The following is a 15,125-nucleotide window of genomic DNA, read 5'->3' on the forward strand; positions in this document are numbered from 1 at the left end:
AAATGAGGTGCTACTGATCTACAAGCTCTTTTGATGGCATCAATACACAGCCAGAGTCACCAGATTTCTTTTCTCTTGGCTTTATTGCTATAACTGTTGTGCCTTATAAACACACAGGTAAAGCAGCCAGAGAAAATCTAATGTTGCAATGTCAAGGGTAACAGCCCAACTAAAGCCAACACTTATCACCATCATGGTGACTACAAACTAAACCATAAATCATCAACATCTAAACCTCAGTTAATTCTCAAAAAGACCTTGACAAGTGATGCTGGTAATTAGTTATTTACTCCTCCTCTGCTGAGATCTTTAGATATGTACTGTCTTCTTTTCTTTTCAGTTGATTAAATATATGGCTGTGGCTGGAAGTCAGTAGTTTACTATACAATCTAAGTCAAATTTACTAAACAAAATAAGTTATTTTCTGTCCATGTATTTATGTGACAATAAATGTGAAATGTGAATATATATTTATATGAATGACTGCTCAGGAGAGTAAATGCTGAAATGAAGTGTGATTTTATGTGTTTTTGCACATAATGATATAGTGGAGATCTGTTAGTGTTTAATCTGTTGGGATTTAAAGTGTTTCTGTTGTGTTTTGTGTGTCACCATTGTGTTGAAGAGTAGAGCCTGTGCTTCAGTTCAGGATGAGCAGAGAAACACCGATGTTATGCTGTGTGTTGCTTTATTTAAAGGCAGTGACTGTAGTTGCTGATGTATTGATGATCTTTTAGTTAAGTTCGTCAATTCAGGTGTATGCTGTTGTTAACTAACAATTATCTGCAAGAGGATTGAGTTAAAGATATGGTTTGTTAACTCATTTAAATAAATTTTTTTTTTTTAGTGGACTCAAATGAAATAAAATCACAGTATAAATATGAAATGTCAATTGACCAATTTAAGATAATCAGTTTCCTCAAATTATCAAATAATCACACTGTAAATAATACAATAAAGAACTGTAAATTCACAGCTGCTCTTGTTTTTCTGCTTTTACAGGTGTGCTGTATTTTTTACAGTTAATTGTAGTTTATGATTTACGGTAATCTTGTAAAATTTACAGGCTTACTGGCAACCAAAATTGCCAGTAAGTTGCTGTAAATTTTACAGTAAATTTTTTACAGTGTAGGTAACAGAGCAATCTTTGGGACCTGTAACCAGGAAAACCCCCATGCAGTAATGTGTCAGTGTTATCCCCTTGGAAAGCTCTCACACACTACTGTGTGTCTCTGTCAGGAATGCATTGCTTACTTTTAGAATCATCTTTGAGTAATTGATGTCATGCATTTATTATTTCTGAATTGGCTTTTAATCATTTACTTGTGAAATTGGCACGGTACATTTTTCCTGACAAAAATAAATGTTAACCTTGATTATTCTGAAGTTTTCTGGAATCATTATTTCTAGTAGATTATGTGTAGTCTGTTGTTCCCGCAAATCTCTGTCCAGGATAGATCACACCTAAGGCACTAATGAATGGAGCATGGGGCACATCATTAGACCTTCTGATTCCTGACTATCTCCTAACTTAGCATGTTGTACGCTGCAACTATTGAGAAAAATTACACCTATGAGTCAGCAGTGAGCGGCCGCGTAGGGTAAGATAGTTTGCACTGCACCCTCTGACTATTTTAGGACTGGCTAGTTTGTGATCGTGAGCGCACACTCGCGACGTGACGTCTCAAAGCGACACCAGGTCCTTAATGAACGAATATTTGAAATTATGAAATGGCCAGAATAATCAAAGATCTAAATTAACTCATAATCAGTATTTATGACTGTTTTCTAATAAGAAACACAATCTAAATTTGATTAACATTTGAAATTGGAGTCAGATTAAGCGTAGAGCTAAAGTATTATTTAAACTAAATTCCAATAAATTAAGTGAACTTCACTGGAGCGCTGAAAAGACATACACGCATTATTCCTTCGACCATACCATTGGATTCCGGTGTTGGGCCAATGGGTGGACCTTACAAATACTTAGGTATCTTTATTCCCTCCTCTTTGGACCAGTTATATGACACAAACTATAAAAAAGTGATTAAAAATATAAGTGAAGATTTAAATCGTTGGACAGCTCTCCCTCTCTCTCTCTCTGGCTGGCCGTTTTGAATCTATTCGTATGAATGTCCTGCCGAGATTACTTTATTTGTTTCAGATGTTACCTATAGACTGGTTGAAGGATGAGTATTAACACCTGCAGCCACAAACATCTCACTGGCACTACACCAGCGTGGTCTTCTCAGCAGAATTCTCAGTGCATCGTTGTAAGCTACCTGAAGTTTATGCAAGCTAGCTTTGCTGAAACTAGACCACAAGTGGGCATTGTGGAGAGGAGTGCAGTAAGCTCTGAACAAAGCAACTTTCACTCTATCTGTGCACCCACCAAACTTACGAGCCAAACTATTCGCCTGCGCATATATAGAGCGGCATTGCCTACGTCAAGGTCATCCTTCAACTGGTCTGTAATGAGATGCCCAAGATACTTATATTTGCTCAAAACTATCAAGGTATTACCTGCCAATTTAAAAGGAGGAAACATTTGACATTTATCCTCCTTTGTTCTACAAATCATCACCGCACTCTTGTCTGTATTAAATTTTATGTCATGAACAGTTCCATAGTCAGAGCAAACATTAAGAAGCTGTTGAAGACCAGCACTGCTAGGACTGAAGACCACAAGGTCATCTGCATACATAATATGATTCACTAGAGTGTTACCTATCATACACCCAGTGTTACACAAATTCAAGCAGACAGAGAGCTCATCAACATACAAGTTAAAAAGAATAGGGGAGAGGATTCCACCTTGTCTGACCCCGTTCCTGACCCCAAAAGGGGCAGAAACACAGTGGCCCCATTTTATAAACATAGACTGGTTGGCATACCAGTAGGACAGAATTCTCACTATACATTTAGATACACCTCTCTTACTCATTTTGTCAAATAACTTGTAATGATCGACGCGGTCAAACGCTTTTGAAGCATCAATAAAACTCATAAAAACTGAGGAGTTCTTATCTCTATACGTATTAACAATTTCCTTTAAGGAATATATGGCCATATCTGTGCCATGTTTTGGTTTAAAACCAAATTGGTTGTCAGTAGAGGGGATAATGTCCACAATTCTGCTCAACAGGATGCTTTCAAAAACTTTAGACAATACACTGGCAAGGGCTATTGGTCTGTAGTTATCAGAGCATCCAACCTTACCAGACTTATCCTTGATCACCGGCACAAGCAAGACAGATATCATTGTATCCGGTATGGAAGCCATTAATTAAAAAAGAATTAAAACAAATACCAAGAAGGGGGGCTAACCTCATGCTGGCATATTTAATGTGCTCAGCAGTGATGTGATCCAACCCACTTGCTTTATTATCTGCTAACTTATTTATTGTGCATGATACCTCATGTGAAAAAATTGCCTTAAAATCAACACACTTAATATTGTCAGACATATAAATATCACTTTTAACACAATTAAACAAGGTCCTGTAGTGCTGTCTCCACATCTCAGCAATATTCTCAACACCTGAGATACCATCTACAGTGCACGGGGGTGGTATACTACATTTGTTAAGACCCTTTACCTCCTTCCAAAATTCAATAGTGTGGTGATCCATTACCTTCTCGGCCATAGATTCTGCCCTCATAGCTTGCTCATTTTTATCAATAAATCGAACAGCATATTTATACGCTGCATTAGCATTTTTCTTTTGTTCAAACAGCGGCCCTTGCCTTGGTCTACCAGCCAACACCCATGATTTAAACGCTAACTTAGCTTCCTCATGATATCCGGCCACATACTTATTCCAGCCAGGCCTCATTTTACCCCTTTTGTTTTTCCGTTTAAAATAGGGTCTACTGCTTTCATACAGGGCTCTCACAACATGATCATATAGTGAGGAGATTTCCTCCCTGTGCTTCCAGACATTACAGGTAGGATCACTACACCTAATTGCATCACTGGGAAGACTGATTTTACTCAGCAATCTATTTGTATCAGCATAATAGCCAGCAATATCCTCCCTTGAAAGGGCAGACCAATCCAAAAATTCAGTAGGCCTATTAGAGTTTTTAGTAAATGTGTAAAGTTGCATAAAATGGAAATACTCACTAATGCAAGAAAAAACTACCTCAAAAAACTGTTATCTGTGCTGTTGTCCAGTAACTCCAGTTGGAATTTTCACCCCAAAATGGCGGCCGCGCTACCGAAGCGCCACCTAGTGGCTGTTACCAAAAAAGCATCAGAGTTTCGCCTCTTGTTCTTCTATACTCTTTAAGTAGCCTACTTTGTTTGATTTGTTATAGAACCACACCCATATAACCCATATGTAAATCTACCAGCTCTTTAGTAAATAAGTGAAGTTTAAACCCTGCTTGGTGTGTTTGCTCAACTAAGTGTCAGCTTATACAGTTCTGACCGACTGCCTGCTGCGTTTCACATCCCTTCAAATTAGTCTACCATCGAACCTCTTCATTTCACACCCTGTGTTCCTCTCCCCTCCCTCCCCCGGTACTAGGTGTATTTGTTTTCATTCTCTGTAGCTATAATGTGTACGATATAATTAAGTTTGAACAATTGTCAATATTGTGGGAACATGATAGACTAACATGTTAAAACCCAATGCCATACTGTATCGTATGCAATGCTGTGGCTCTAAATAAAAATATAAGTAAAAAAATAAATAAATAAATTTTGCACAGGCACTGCAGTAGTAGTAGTAAATTGAACAATATATGAGTGCATACAAAGAAAATGAACACCAACAGCAACACTTCATTTCATGTCGGTTAATACTGGCAGATAAATACAATATAAAAAACGTGTCAAGCTATGATATAGTTGTTGTTGTTTTAAAAGATATCCACTTCATTTTTGTTTTGTATTGTCACTGTGCAGCTGTACTGAGAGCATTTCATATGTTTGATGGCGTTTTCACTCTTTTTGCCTTCCTGCCCCAAAACACAGATCTGATCTGCTGTCTGCACTGAGACGAGCCGTAGTAGTACAGAAGAGGGTCCAGGAAAACACTTGCGCTCCCCAAACACACAGCCAACAGGTAAGCAGCATATGATGAATCTCCCTCCCCTCCAGTAGCTAAACGAACACAATGATACAACAGGATGCCATTGGTTGGAGCGAAACACACCACAAACTTCATCAGCACGGTGATAACCGTAATCACAGCTCTCCTTCGTTTGTCTGAAGATGATGAAGATTTTGCTAAGCGATGAGACTTTACACTGAGCACATATATTATGGTAAAGGAGCTCACTAAGGTGACAATGAGTGGCAAGAAGAAGTAGAGGCAGGAGAGGATGGAGAACAGGTACACATACTTCTGTGTTTGATCCGGCACGTCATGACAAGTGACGCCCACATCCCTAATCTTGACCGTTTGTGTTATTGAGAGAAGTGGTACTATGCCAGCGAGCGCCAGCAGCCAGACCAGCACACACACACACGTGGCTTTCCTTGCACTCCTCCTGGTTAGAGAGGCGATGGGAAGCACCACGACCAGCAGTCTGTCCACACTCATGCACATCATCAGCAGTATGGAGAAGTACATGTAGCAGTAGTAAGCAGCACTGAGCACACGACACGTCACCTCACCGAACACCCAATCTGAAGCGTTCAGCTGGTAGTGGATCTTCAGAGGCAGCAGCAGGGTGAAGAGCAGGTCCACACACGCCAGGTGAGACATGTAGATCACAGCTGGTTTCTTCACTCGAATCCTACAGGTGAACGTCACCAAGGCCAAAGCGTTCAGGGGCAAACTAATGAGGATGATGAAGATGTAGAACGAGGGCATGACGCGTGTGACCATCAAGCCTTTGAGGAAGAGAACAGCCTCGTCTGAGATGTTAAATATTTCAGGGATTACTGTAGTGTTGAGACTATATGCTGCTGCTTCTGATGTATTGGTCTTTTTTGATGCTTGCGGCTTCTTTTTTCTTAAAAACCCACCAAGACAAAAGGGAGGAACTGTAACGAGCACAAAAGTGGAGGTCAACATACAATTATTAGAAAAAAAGGTAAGCATGAGATCCACCACTAAACATTACCATGCCTGGAGTGTATGCAGACTGTACAAAAACTTTACAAGTGAAATATGAATTTTACAAATTGACACCAATTCTGCAAAATGTAAAATAGTTAGAAATTGCTATTGAGATTGTGTTGCATATTACTAGTAGGCATTGTTGAAGAACTCCGATTAAAGGTTTTGTTGTAAGATGAAGCAGGCGAACCGGAGTCAGGATCTGTAATCAACACAAAAGATCATTAGTGAAAGCTCTCAATACCACCAGAGAATAATTAAGAGAACATGGACATATTTGAGAAAAGGCTTTGATGGAGATTGTTGTATTGGAGGAATTTAATTCCAAATTTGGATATATTTATATTGCATGAATGCTACCTTACATGTGCAGATAAACACAGAACCTCCACACACAGACACATATTCACTCATGCCCATTTCTTAAAAATGCTATTTATGAGGGATTCTATGAAATATGATCTACAGCAATTAGCCTGTCCTTTGCAATGTTGAAATGAAACCTATGCCACTGATGGAAACCAACTTCCTTCCAACAATATAGTTCCTTCAATGCAATCATCCATCAAGCAATATTTTATACATTAACAACAACAGATTACCTCATAGTTCAACCCATAAATAGCTGTTACTCTCATTATATGATAAATTAATTAAGATTTCTATCACCCATCTGTATTCTATACAGCACAGTGTTATCATTAACTAAAACTAAAACTATTAAAAACTTCGTTATTGAAATAACACTGCAATAAAATATAAGCATTAGATGTAAATGTAAACTTAAAAAACTTAAGCAAAAATTAGACTGAAATAAAATATGTTTAAGTCCTAAAATAACTAAAACTAAAGCTGATATACAAATAAAATGAAATAGAAATATATAAAAACTAATAAAAAAGACCCTGGATAAGCGGATGAAGACGGATGGATGGATGTGATGTGGGTGCATGCAACATCTCTTTAATTCTTGAATACCAGCTTTTTTGATTTTTACAGTGCATCTGATACCATCACCGTACCATGGTGCAGCTTTAGGGGAGACCGAGGATGAAGTAACACCTTTTGTTTGAGCATTGGTAAGATCTCTCAAAAATTGATACATGTTAGCCACATTTGTTTACTACAAATAATTTTAATTTCAAACATAAATAGTTCCGTTGTTACAACCTACCCCCCACTACTCGGGTGAGTTGTAACACAGATTGGGGATAGATGTAACAATTAGAGCTAATTTTCTGAAACAAGATCCACACAAACTAAATTTATGCAAGGACGTCATTGAAGAACAAAGAATACCGGTAATCAGTTTTGAATAAAGTGAACCATTTAAAGTGACAAAAAACATTGAATTGTGTTACTTATATTATTTAAAACAACTTATAATTAGTTAAACAACTACGTTTGTGCGTCTGTACTGTTCAATGTCACATAATGGTTGTAGTCACTAGGCCTATATGTTGCCATCCACTTATTCTTATATGAATTTTGGGATATCACAAAAAAAAATGCTGGATGGATAACACATACATATCCAGCACATAACATACGATAAAGACGGAAGTTCAAATGTGTGTTCGAAACGCGCTAGAAAAAAAACCCTCATTGGTTCTTGTGCATCATGCATGCACAGTTGTTTACCATATTAATGCACTTTATGTAAGTGTGTTGATCATTGTTTATATGTGAATAAAAGCTTAAATTAAATCTGTTCATCATAGAAGGTGATCGTGTCTCTTAACGAGATTGGATGCATTTTTTTTTTACAATGCCTTTTATGATCTTTTTGGATCGTCCATCTTTTTGGTTGCATGGACTTTCAAAGGACGGACATAAACTTCTCAGGTTTCATTACAAATATATTACTTTGTGTTCTTGTTTATGAGGGTGAGTAAATGCTAACAGAATGTTCATTTTCAGGTGAACAGTCTTAGATTTCAGTCGGGTGCAGGTCTGGTTTGATTTCACCCATCGGTGCTGTTATACTCACTTGTTTCCGGACCTTCATTAAGTTCATCAAAAAGGTTGTTGTAATCTATTGGATCATCAGCCTCTTCAAAGCTGCTTACATGACTCTCTGTAGCCAAACATGACAAAACACTATCAGTGATAGCACGCAAGCTACTAAAAGCAATTGAGTCTCATTTTCAAAGAGGCCTTGATTAAGATGTCGAGCTAATTCATTTCCTGTGAGCACTATCAGGAGCCCATCTCTTAGCAATCTGATCTCTCATGAAGATTCAGGCATAAAACAGAAAAGAAAAACTCTCAGACATGCAGGCATATAGAAAGCATTGCTAAGAGTCCAGTGCTCGCATTCGCAGGAAACGGTCATATGATGCAGAGAACAGATGCAGTAATTGGCCCTAAATGCAATGAAGGCCCACTTATGTAAAACGTAATGTCAGAAAGAACCCAATGACACAACAGAAACGCAGTACAACTAAACGTGCAAAAAGGGCAAAGCATGTGATACTACTGTATTTTTAACCTAACAGTTTTTGTTACCATTGACTTTCATTGGACCTTTCTCAAAATATCTTCTTTATGTGTTGCAAAGATGAAAGACAGGCATACAGGTTATCAATAACATGAAGGTGAGTAAATTATGACAGAATTTTCCTTTTTGGGTTTACTTAAATGTGTTGTTTATCCTTGTTGATTCAATACATTGAATTTGAATTCAAATTTCACATTAAATTGGTTGTTTACACTTTTTGTGTATTTTTGTGATTTTTCGTACCATGTTAATATCGTATGTGAAGTTAATATGGTAATTGGAGTACCATGAAAATACCATAGTAGGCCTATATGAAAATACAAATTATTCAGCACCATATATGTCAAAGCCCCATGGTAAAATACAATGGTTCTGCCACAGTACTTTTTAGCAACAAGAGAAATAAAACAATTTGTGTAGAAAAATAGCAAACGTGTACATTTTAAGCCATCACACCATTTAATTACGAAATGTATACCATTTAATTGGTTAAATTTAAACCGAAAGCTTCCAATATGATGCAATCAAGGTTTCAGCCAACTATCTGCGTAATTTAAACAAAAATGTACTTACCATTAAAGGTAACAGTGCATGCATGCATAAGTATAAATGAAAGCAAGATAGTTTTGACCTCCATGGGTAGCTACCGATTAGGGGTCACTTGAAAAACAAACTAATGAAAAACTAGGAATCTCTAGACAGTGCTTCTTCCCTCTCTGAGTGCTCAGTCTCTTCTGTGTGGAGATAATATGATTTTTTATTTGGTGACATCACTAACCTCAGTTGAGCCCATTCTGCTGCTATTATTAATGCATGAGAAATCATGCTATAATTGACAGACATTGCAGCTCACAATGAATAATAGATGGACCATAATGGTTCATTTGGGCGTTTTCCCTAAAGCTCCAACATTAGCCTAAATAATATATAATATCTTAATGTGTCTCCGATTATACATGGAGTATTTTCAATTTATATGGCTACCAGGATAACTTTGTATTTAATATATATATATATATATATATATATTATATACTTTATATAATTTTCAATATATTTGAATTACTTTATAATCCGTTTTTGTTCATTAGTTTATTATAATTACATTTCTGCACCGACAGAATGCAGACTATCAAGTGATTCACTGACTGCACACACACGTGTTGAATCTGATAAATAACTTCATCGCTGGTAACCGATATGGTGCATTGCTTGTACATGAATATTCAACGCATTCTCATCCCAAGGCGTCATCTTATTCACACTTTTGACCATGCTTCAAAATCCGACGCACATGGCACCCTTTAGCGTCAGGTAGATGACGCTCATCCTCGGGCGTCATCTAACGCCTTTAGCGTCAGTTAGAATGACGCTTCCGTTTTTAGCGTCAGTTACATGACGCTTCCGTTATGGGTAGGTTTAGGTCTGGGGTAGGGTTAGCGTCTCATATTGACGCTAAAGGGGGCCATGTGCGTCGGATGTTGAAGCATAGTTAAAAGCGTCAGTTAGATGACGCCTTGAAACCGTTTATCAGCTCACGTCCTTCCAGCGGAGTTCAAGAATCATTGCCATTTGTGTAATATTTTTTGTCAATATATCATTATATGCTGTTTTTATATGTTGTTGTTATTTATGATTTACAAACTGCTGCTCTTTTTTAGACACTGGGCTGTTTATTATGATTGTGGCATCTAGCCAACCATGATACCACTCTGCTGAATACACAAACTATTTGACAGAATGGTATTTATATTGTATTAAATTTATTAGATCGCTTACAAGGTGCAACCGATATAGTTTATCGTCCCTATTTGCTTTACTTTCTTTCATTGAAAATGTGGCAGTCGAGGTGACGGTACAAGTGTTGTTAACTTAATGACTAAACTGAATAAAATTACAATTAAATGTAGTGCCTTTATTTGCAAAATACATATTGTGATTCTGTAAACAACATTTCATGTTCAATAAAAATAACATGTAATAAAAATGCAAATTCTCGCAAAGTCAGTTATAAAAGTAACATTGATGTGGTTTAGTTTTTTGAATGCAGTTGATGGTAATATAGACACTATGTTGGAAAATGAACCATTTCAATCACCACAAGGCGTAGCAACAAAGCAATATAGTTCATTTGATGTTTAGTTTTTTGAACATTCATGCAATTCTATCATTATTGTTTTGGGTTTATTACACAGAATGGCATCTACACTAATATTAGTCTGTCTGTCTCATCCTTATCCCGAGGTAGTCAGCTGGATCCAGTCCATCAGACCAGATGGTGGACCTGCACCATGCTTTTGTAATACCTGCAGTGTGTGGTTTTGCATTGTCCTGCTGAAATACACAAGGCCCTGAAATAGACGTCGTCTGGAGGGGAGCATATGTTGCTCTAAAACCTTTACATACCTTTCCAACGAGAATGTCAAATTTGGACTAGCCTGACCATAGAACACTTTTCCACTTTTAAATAGTCTACTTTAAATGAGCCTTGGCCAACAGGACCCGACGGCGCCTGGACCATGTTCACATGCTTCGTTTTTGCATGATAGAGCTTTAGGATTGTGTTTACCGTAAGTGGTTTCTGGAAGTATTCCTGAGCCCATTTGGCGATGTCATTAACACAAGTGCATTAATGCATTGTCTCCAGTTTCTTTGAATCTTTTGATGAAGTTATGCATTGTAGATGATGAGATTTGCAAAGCCTTTGCAATGTGACGTTGAGGAACATTGTTTTTAAAGTTTTCCACAATCTTTTTACGCAGTCTTTCACAGGTTGGAGAGCCTCTGCCCATCTTTACTCCTGAGAGACTGCTTCTCTAAGACATTCCTTTAATAGCTAATCATGTCACAGACCTGATACCAATTAATTTAATTACTTGCTAGATGTTCTCCCAGCTGAATCTTTCAAAATGTCTTGCTTTTCAAGCCATTTGTTGTTGTTTTTTCTTGAGAAAAATTAAAATACTGTACCTAATATTTATCCAAATTAAACAATATTGAATCAAGACCAGAATCAAATCACAAGATTTAAAGGTGCTCTACGGAACTTTTAGCGGCCTCTAGTGGTGATGTTTCAGATTGCAACAAGAGCGCTCGTGCTCGTGTGCGTGTGCGATCTCAGGAGCGAGCATTCACTACAGGCCAGTGAGGCCACACGGAGACTTTCAACGCAACGGCGAAAGCATCACACAACATGCTGAAAACTCATGTAAACTCCCACTGCAACGTTACAATAATAGGCTACTTTTATCAGCTTGACGTTGAACTAATGCTCCATGCTCGTACCATGATAACGTTACATTGACGGCATTTAGCCGACATGTGATGTTATCTAGCATAAGGCATTTCACTAACTATTTGTGTATCTTTCACAATCAACAATGTCAACATAGGTGAATGTATAATAATGATAACGAAAATGGTTAGTGAACTATACTGAACAATGTCAGTGTAACAGTAAGACAGTAGGAAGTAACATTACTGTACTGAACGTGTCTGGAAATGTTTATTATAAACAATATGATAGTGGGATGAATTACGTTATAGCGTAACGATCTATAACGTAGATCTAGTATAACATAAAACAAGTATCTTAAAGCACCTTTTCTTATCCTGGAACAGTCTTTTGTATTCATTCCATGTCTCATGTAGTTTAACTTGCTATTTCATTTGAGTTTACTAATAATTCAAAAGCTCTGTCTATGTTGATCCGTGTTTTCGTCCTGAGTCGATCAGAATCACGTTTGGCCTGACGAGCTTCAGCAGATAAAACTTTTTGTTTTTTATACTTATGTGGAGTTAGTGTTGGAGTGTGTGTTGTGCTGGAGGCAGGTCGTTTTTGGGTGTTATCAGACTTATGTCGTCAGCTGCAGTGCCGTCGGTCGCATAGATAGACTGTATATAAGGAGAGCGGCTCGGGAGCGCGCATGCACGTCACATCCGATGGATTTCGCGGTAAATCCGACCCGGAGACTTCACATATAAATATGAATATTGGCCTTCGGTAATAGCAAAACCCGACAAGTGGATCATTGTAATGTGTGATTACAACCCCTTCACACACAGGCAATAAAAATAGGATTCATTTTAGAAGAAAAGTTCCATATAGCACCTTTAAATTGAAATCGTGAAATTTGTGTTAAGCAATAATAATAGCCTATTGTACCATGATACGTTGTCACTAAAAAAAAAAGAAAAAAGATGTTTAGTTACCAAATGTTTTGACAATCACAATACACTTACACCAAAAATGATCCACGACTGAGTTTACATCCTGCTTAAATGCCCCTGCTTGTGTGGACCAAATCGTGCAGCCCATTTAGCACATTTAAACTATTTTAATAAAAATGTATGATATAATTCTAAATTATATCTAGCATCAAAGGAGTTAAAAGTAGCACATTCTGCTTTGGCAACAAAGGCAGGGAAACATTGCTCTGCAACGTTTCATTGTTTAGACAGACATTCCCGAACGCACACACAGCTATAAGGACCTCATTGCCTTATGTGGTCTGTCTAATAGTGATATGTGTTCAACTTCAACATCTCTTGAATACACGATTTTTAAAATAAAAGCATTTTTATTAAGCATGATATACCATCACACCATGGTTACGGTATGACACTCATGATACAATTTTAAAAATTCCTGGCACTCATCAAGGTTTCAGTCACACCACTGGCTATTAAATTTCGCATCAGCAAGACATCAAAATTGCAAATCATTTTTTATGCATAATAAAACTGACTTATAGCCTACTTACCGTTGATGGTGGCAGTGCACGTATGTGCCATTACAACTGAAAGCAAGATTATTTTAATCCCCATGACGACGACTAATTCTAACTCCAGACGTTTTACTCCAAAATCTGGACACTAGATTTGCGAAGTGCGGTTTGTGAGCCAGTCATTCATTTGAATCTTTCACTGCATCGGATGAACCGATTGAGCAGAGCCGATGGGTTATGTCCGAACAAAAGAAAGTTTTAAAGTCAACAACTATCTTGACTCTGGACTGACGCAAAACAAAAGTAGCCTAGATTTCTAATCAACAAAGTTGTAAACGCCCGATGATGTGAAGCGATAGGCATTCAGTTATGGAGCATCCCTCACAGTCTCATCCTCACAGATGATTCATTTATGATTCGTTAAGACATTTGATCATGACGATTTGATTGATGTGGGGAAAGTTACGGATAGGCTACAATGTAGTGGAAATCAGGGTCGTGCAGAGAGTATGGGCAGGGGCTCAAATGTAAAAAAGGGGCATATGTTCATCCATTGCATTTATTTGATCAAAAATACAGAAAATGTTATAGGCTACTTTTATATTACTACAATTGAAAATAATGGTTTTCTATTGTAAAATACGTATGACCTTTGATACTTTTTCAGGATTCTGAGTTTAAACGGTTAAAAAAGAACAGCATTTATTTAAAATAGAAATCTTTTGTACCATACAAAAAAAGATACCAAATATACACAATTCTTCCTTAATTAAAAATAAATAAAAATACTTTTATTCAGCAAGGATAAATGATAAAAAATGAAAAAAAAAAAGTGATAGTAAAGTTTTATAAGTAAACTTATAAAATGAATTCTGAAAACAAATATCACAGGTTCCAAACCCCCCCCCCCCCCCCCCCCCCCCCCAAAAAAAAACATTAAGCAGCACAACTGTTTCCAACATTGATAATAAATTAGCGTGTGACAGTGAAGACTGGAGTATTGATACTGAAAATTCTGCTTAGCATCACAGAAATAAATAATATTTTAAAGAATATTAAAATAGAAAACCATTATTTTAAATTGTAAAAAAAAATTAAAAAAAAGTATTTTTGATTAAAAAAATGCAGGCTTGATGTGCATATTATCGAAAAATGTTAAATAATAAAGCCCTTTAAGGAGAGTGTGTGGCTGTCAGTCACCGCGCCGGTGTGGATTTGTCATTCAGAATCACAGATTATTCTTTTTGGAAGTATGACCAACATAATAATTTTCACCGGAAAATGTCATCTGAACAAGTAGGCCTAAGTAACATCCACTTTTGTTCTGGTTCTGACATTGCAGTAAATCGCACTGATTAAATCTAAAAATCGCTTATCATATCATGCAAAACCGTGCAAATTATACTTTGTTCTCAAATTGTTAATGTTAACAACGTCAGCATTGCGTGACTACATGTATGTCCTTCCGATATGTATCCTTGTTTTCGCATGGGCCGGTTGCAGTCTCTTTTTTTCTGTAAAAAACTCCGAAGTCCGAACGAAGTCTTTTGCATTTTACAACGGGTGAATCTGTTGTCACTGGTGATTGTCGTTTGAACCTTTCTGGATCCGCCATCAAATTGATAAGTTTAATTATATCAAGTGGTGTGAGAAAAGGCTATAAATCTCCACCTCCAGCATCCTCACACTCAATATAGCCTACTAGCCCGATACTCCTCCTTTATGTGTACAGATGTGACGTAATGACGCAAAAACATGCTCGAATCTCCCACGGAAATCCACCAGTAGCCTAGCCTGGTTCTACCAGACTCTCGTACATTTCAT

The 15,125-nt window shown here is 37.2% G+C and overlaps 1 protein-coding gene across 1 annotated transcript; it reads right to left on the bottom strand.

The window, feature by feature from the left end:
* Positions 1–4,897: 4,897 nt before the first annotated feature.
* Positions 4,898–13,368, bottom strand: LOC130090712 (proteinase-activated receptor 1-like). Its single transcript, XM_056258224.1, has 3 exons — positions 13,338–13,368; positions 8,065–8,151; positions 4,898–5,998 (listed from the first exon to the last, which is right to left on the bottom strand). The coding sequence occupies exons 1-3, from the start codon at positions 13,366–13,368 to the stop codon at positions 4,929–4,931; spliced, it is 1,188 nt and encodes a 395-aa protein (XP_056114199.1). The 3' UTR covers positions 4,898–4,928.
* Between the last annotated feature and the right edge of the window lie 1,757 nt (positions 13,369–15,125).

The sequence above is a fragment of the Rhinichthys klamathensis genome, unplaced genomic scaffold (genome assembly GCF_029890125.1).
Source record: "Rhinichthys klamathensis goyatoka isolate OS25496 unplaced genomic scaffold, OSU_Roscu_1.1 h1tg000150l_1, whole genome shotgun sequence".
NCBI lineage: Eukaryota > Metazoa > Chordata > Actinopteri > Cypriniformes > Leuciscidae > Rhinichthys > Rhinichthys klamathensis.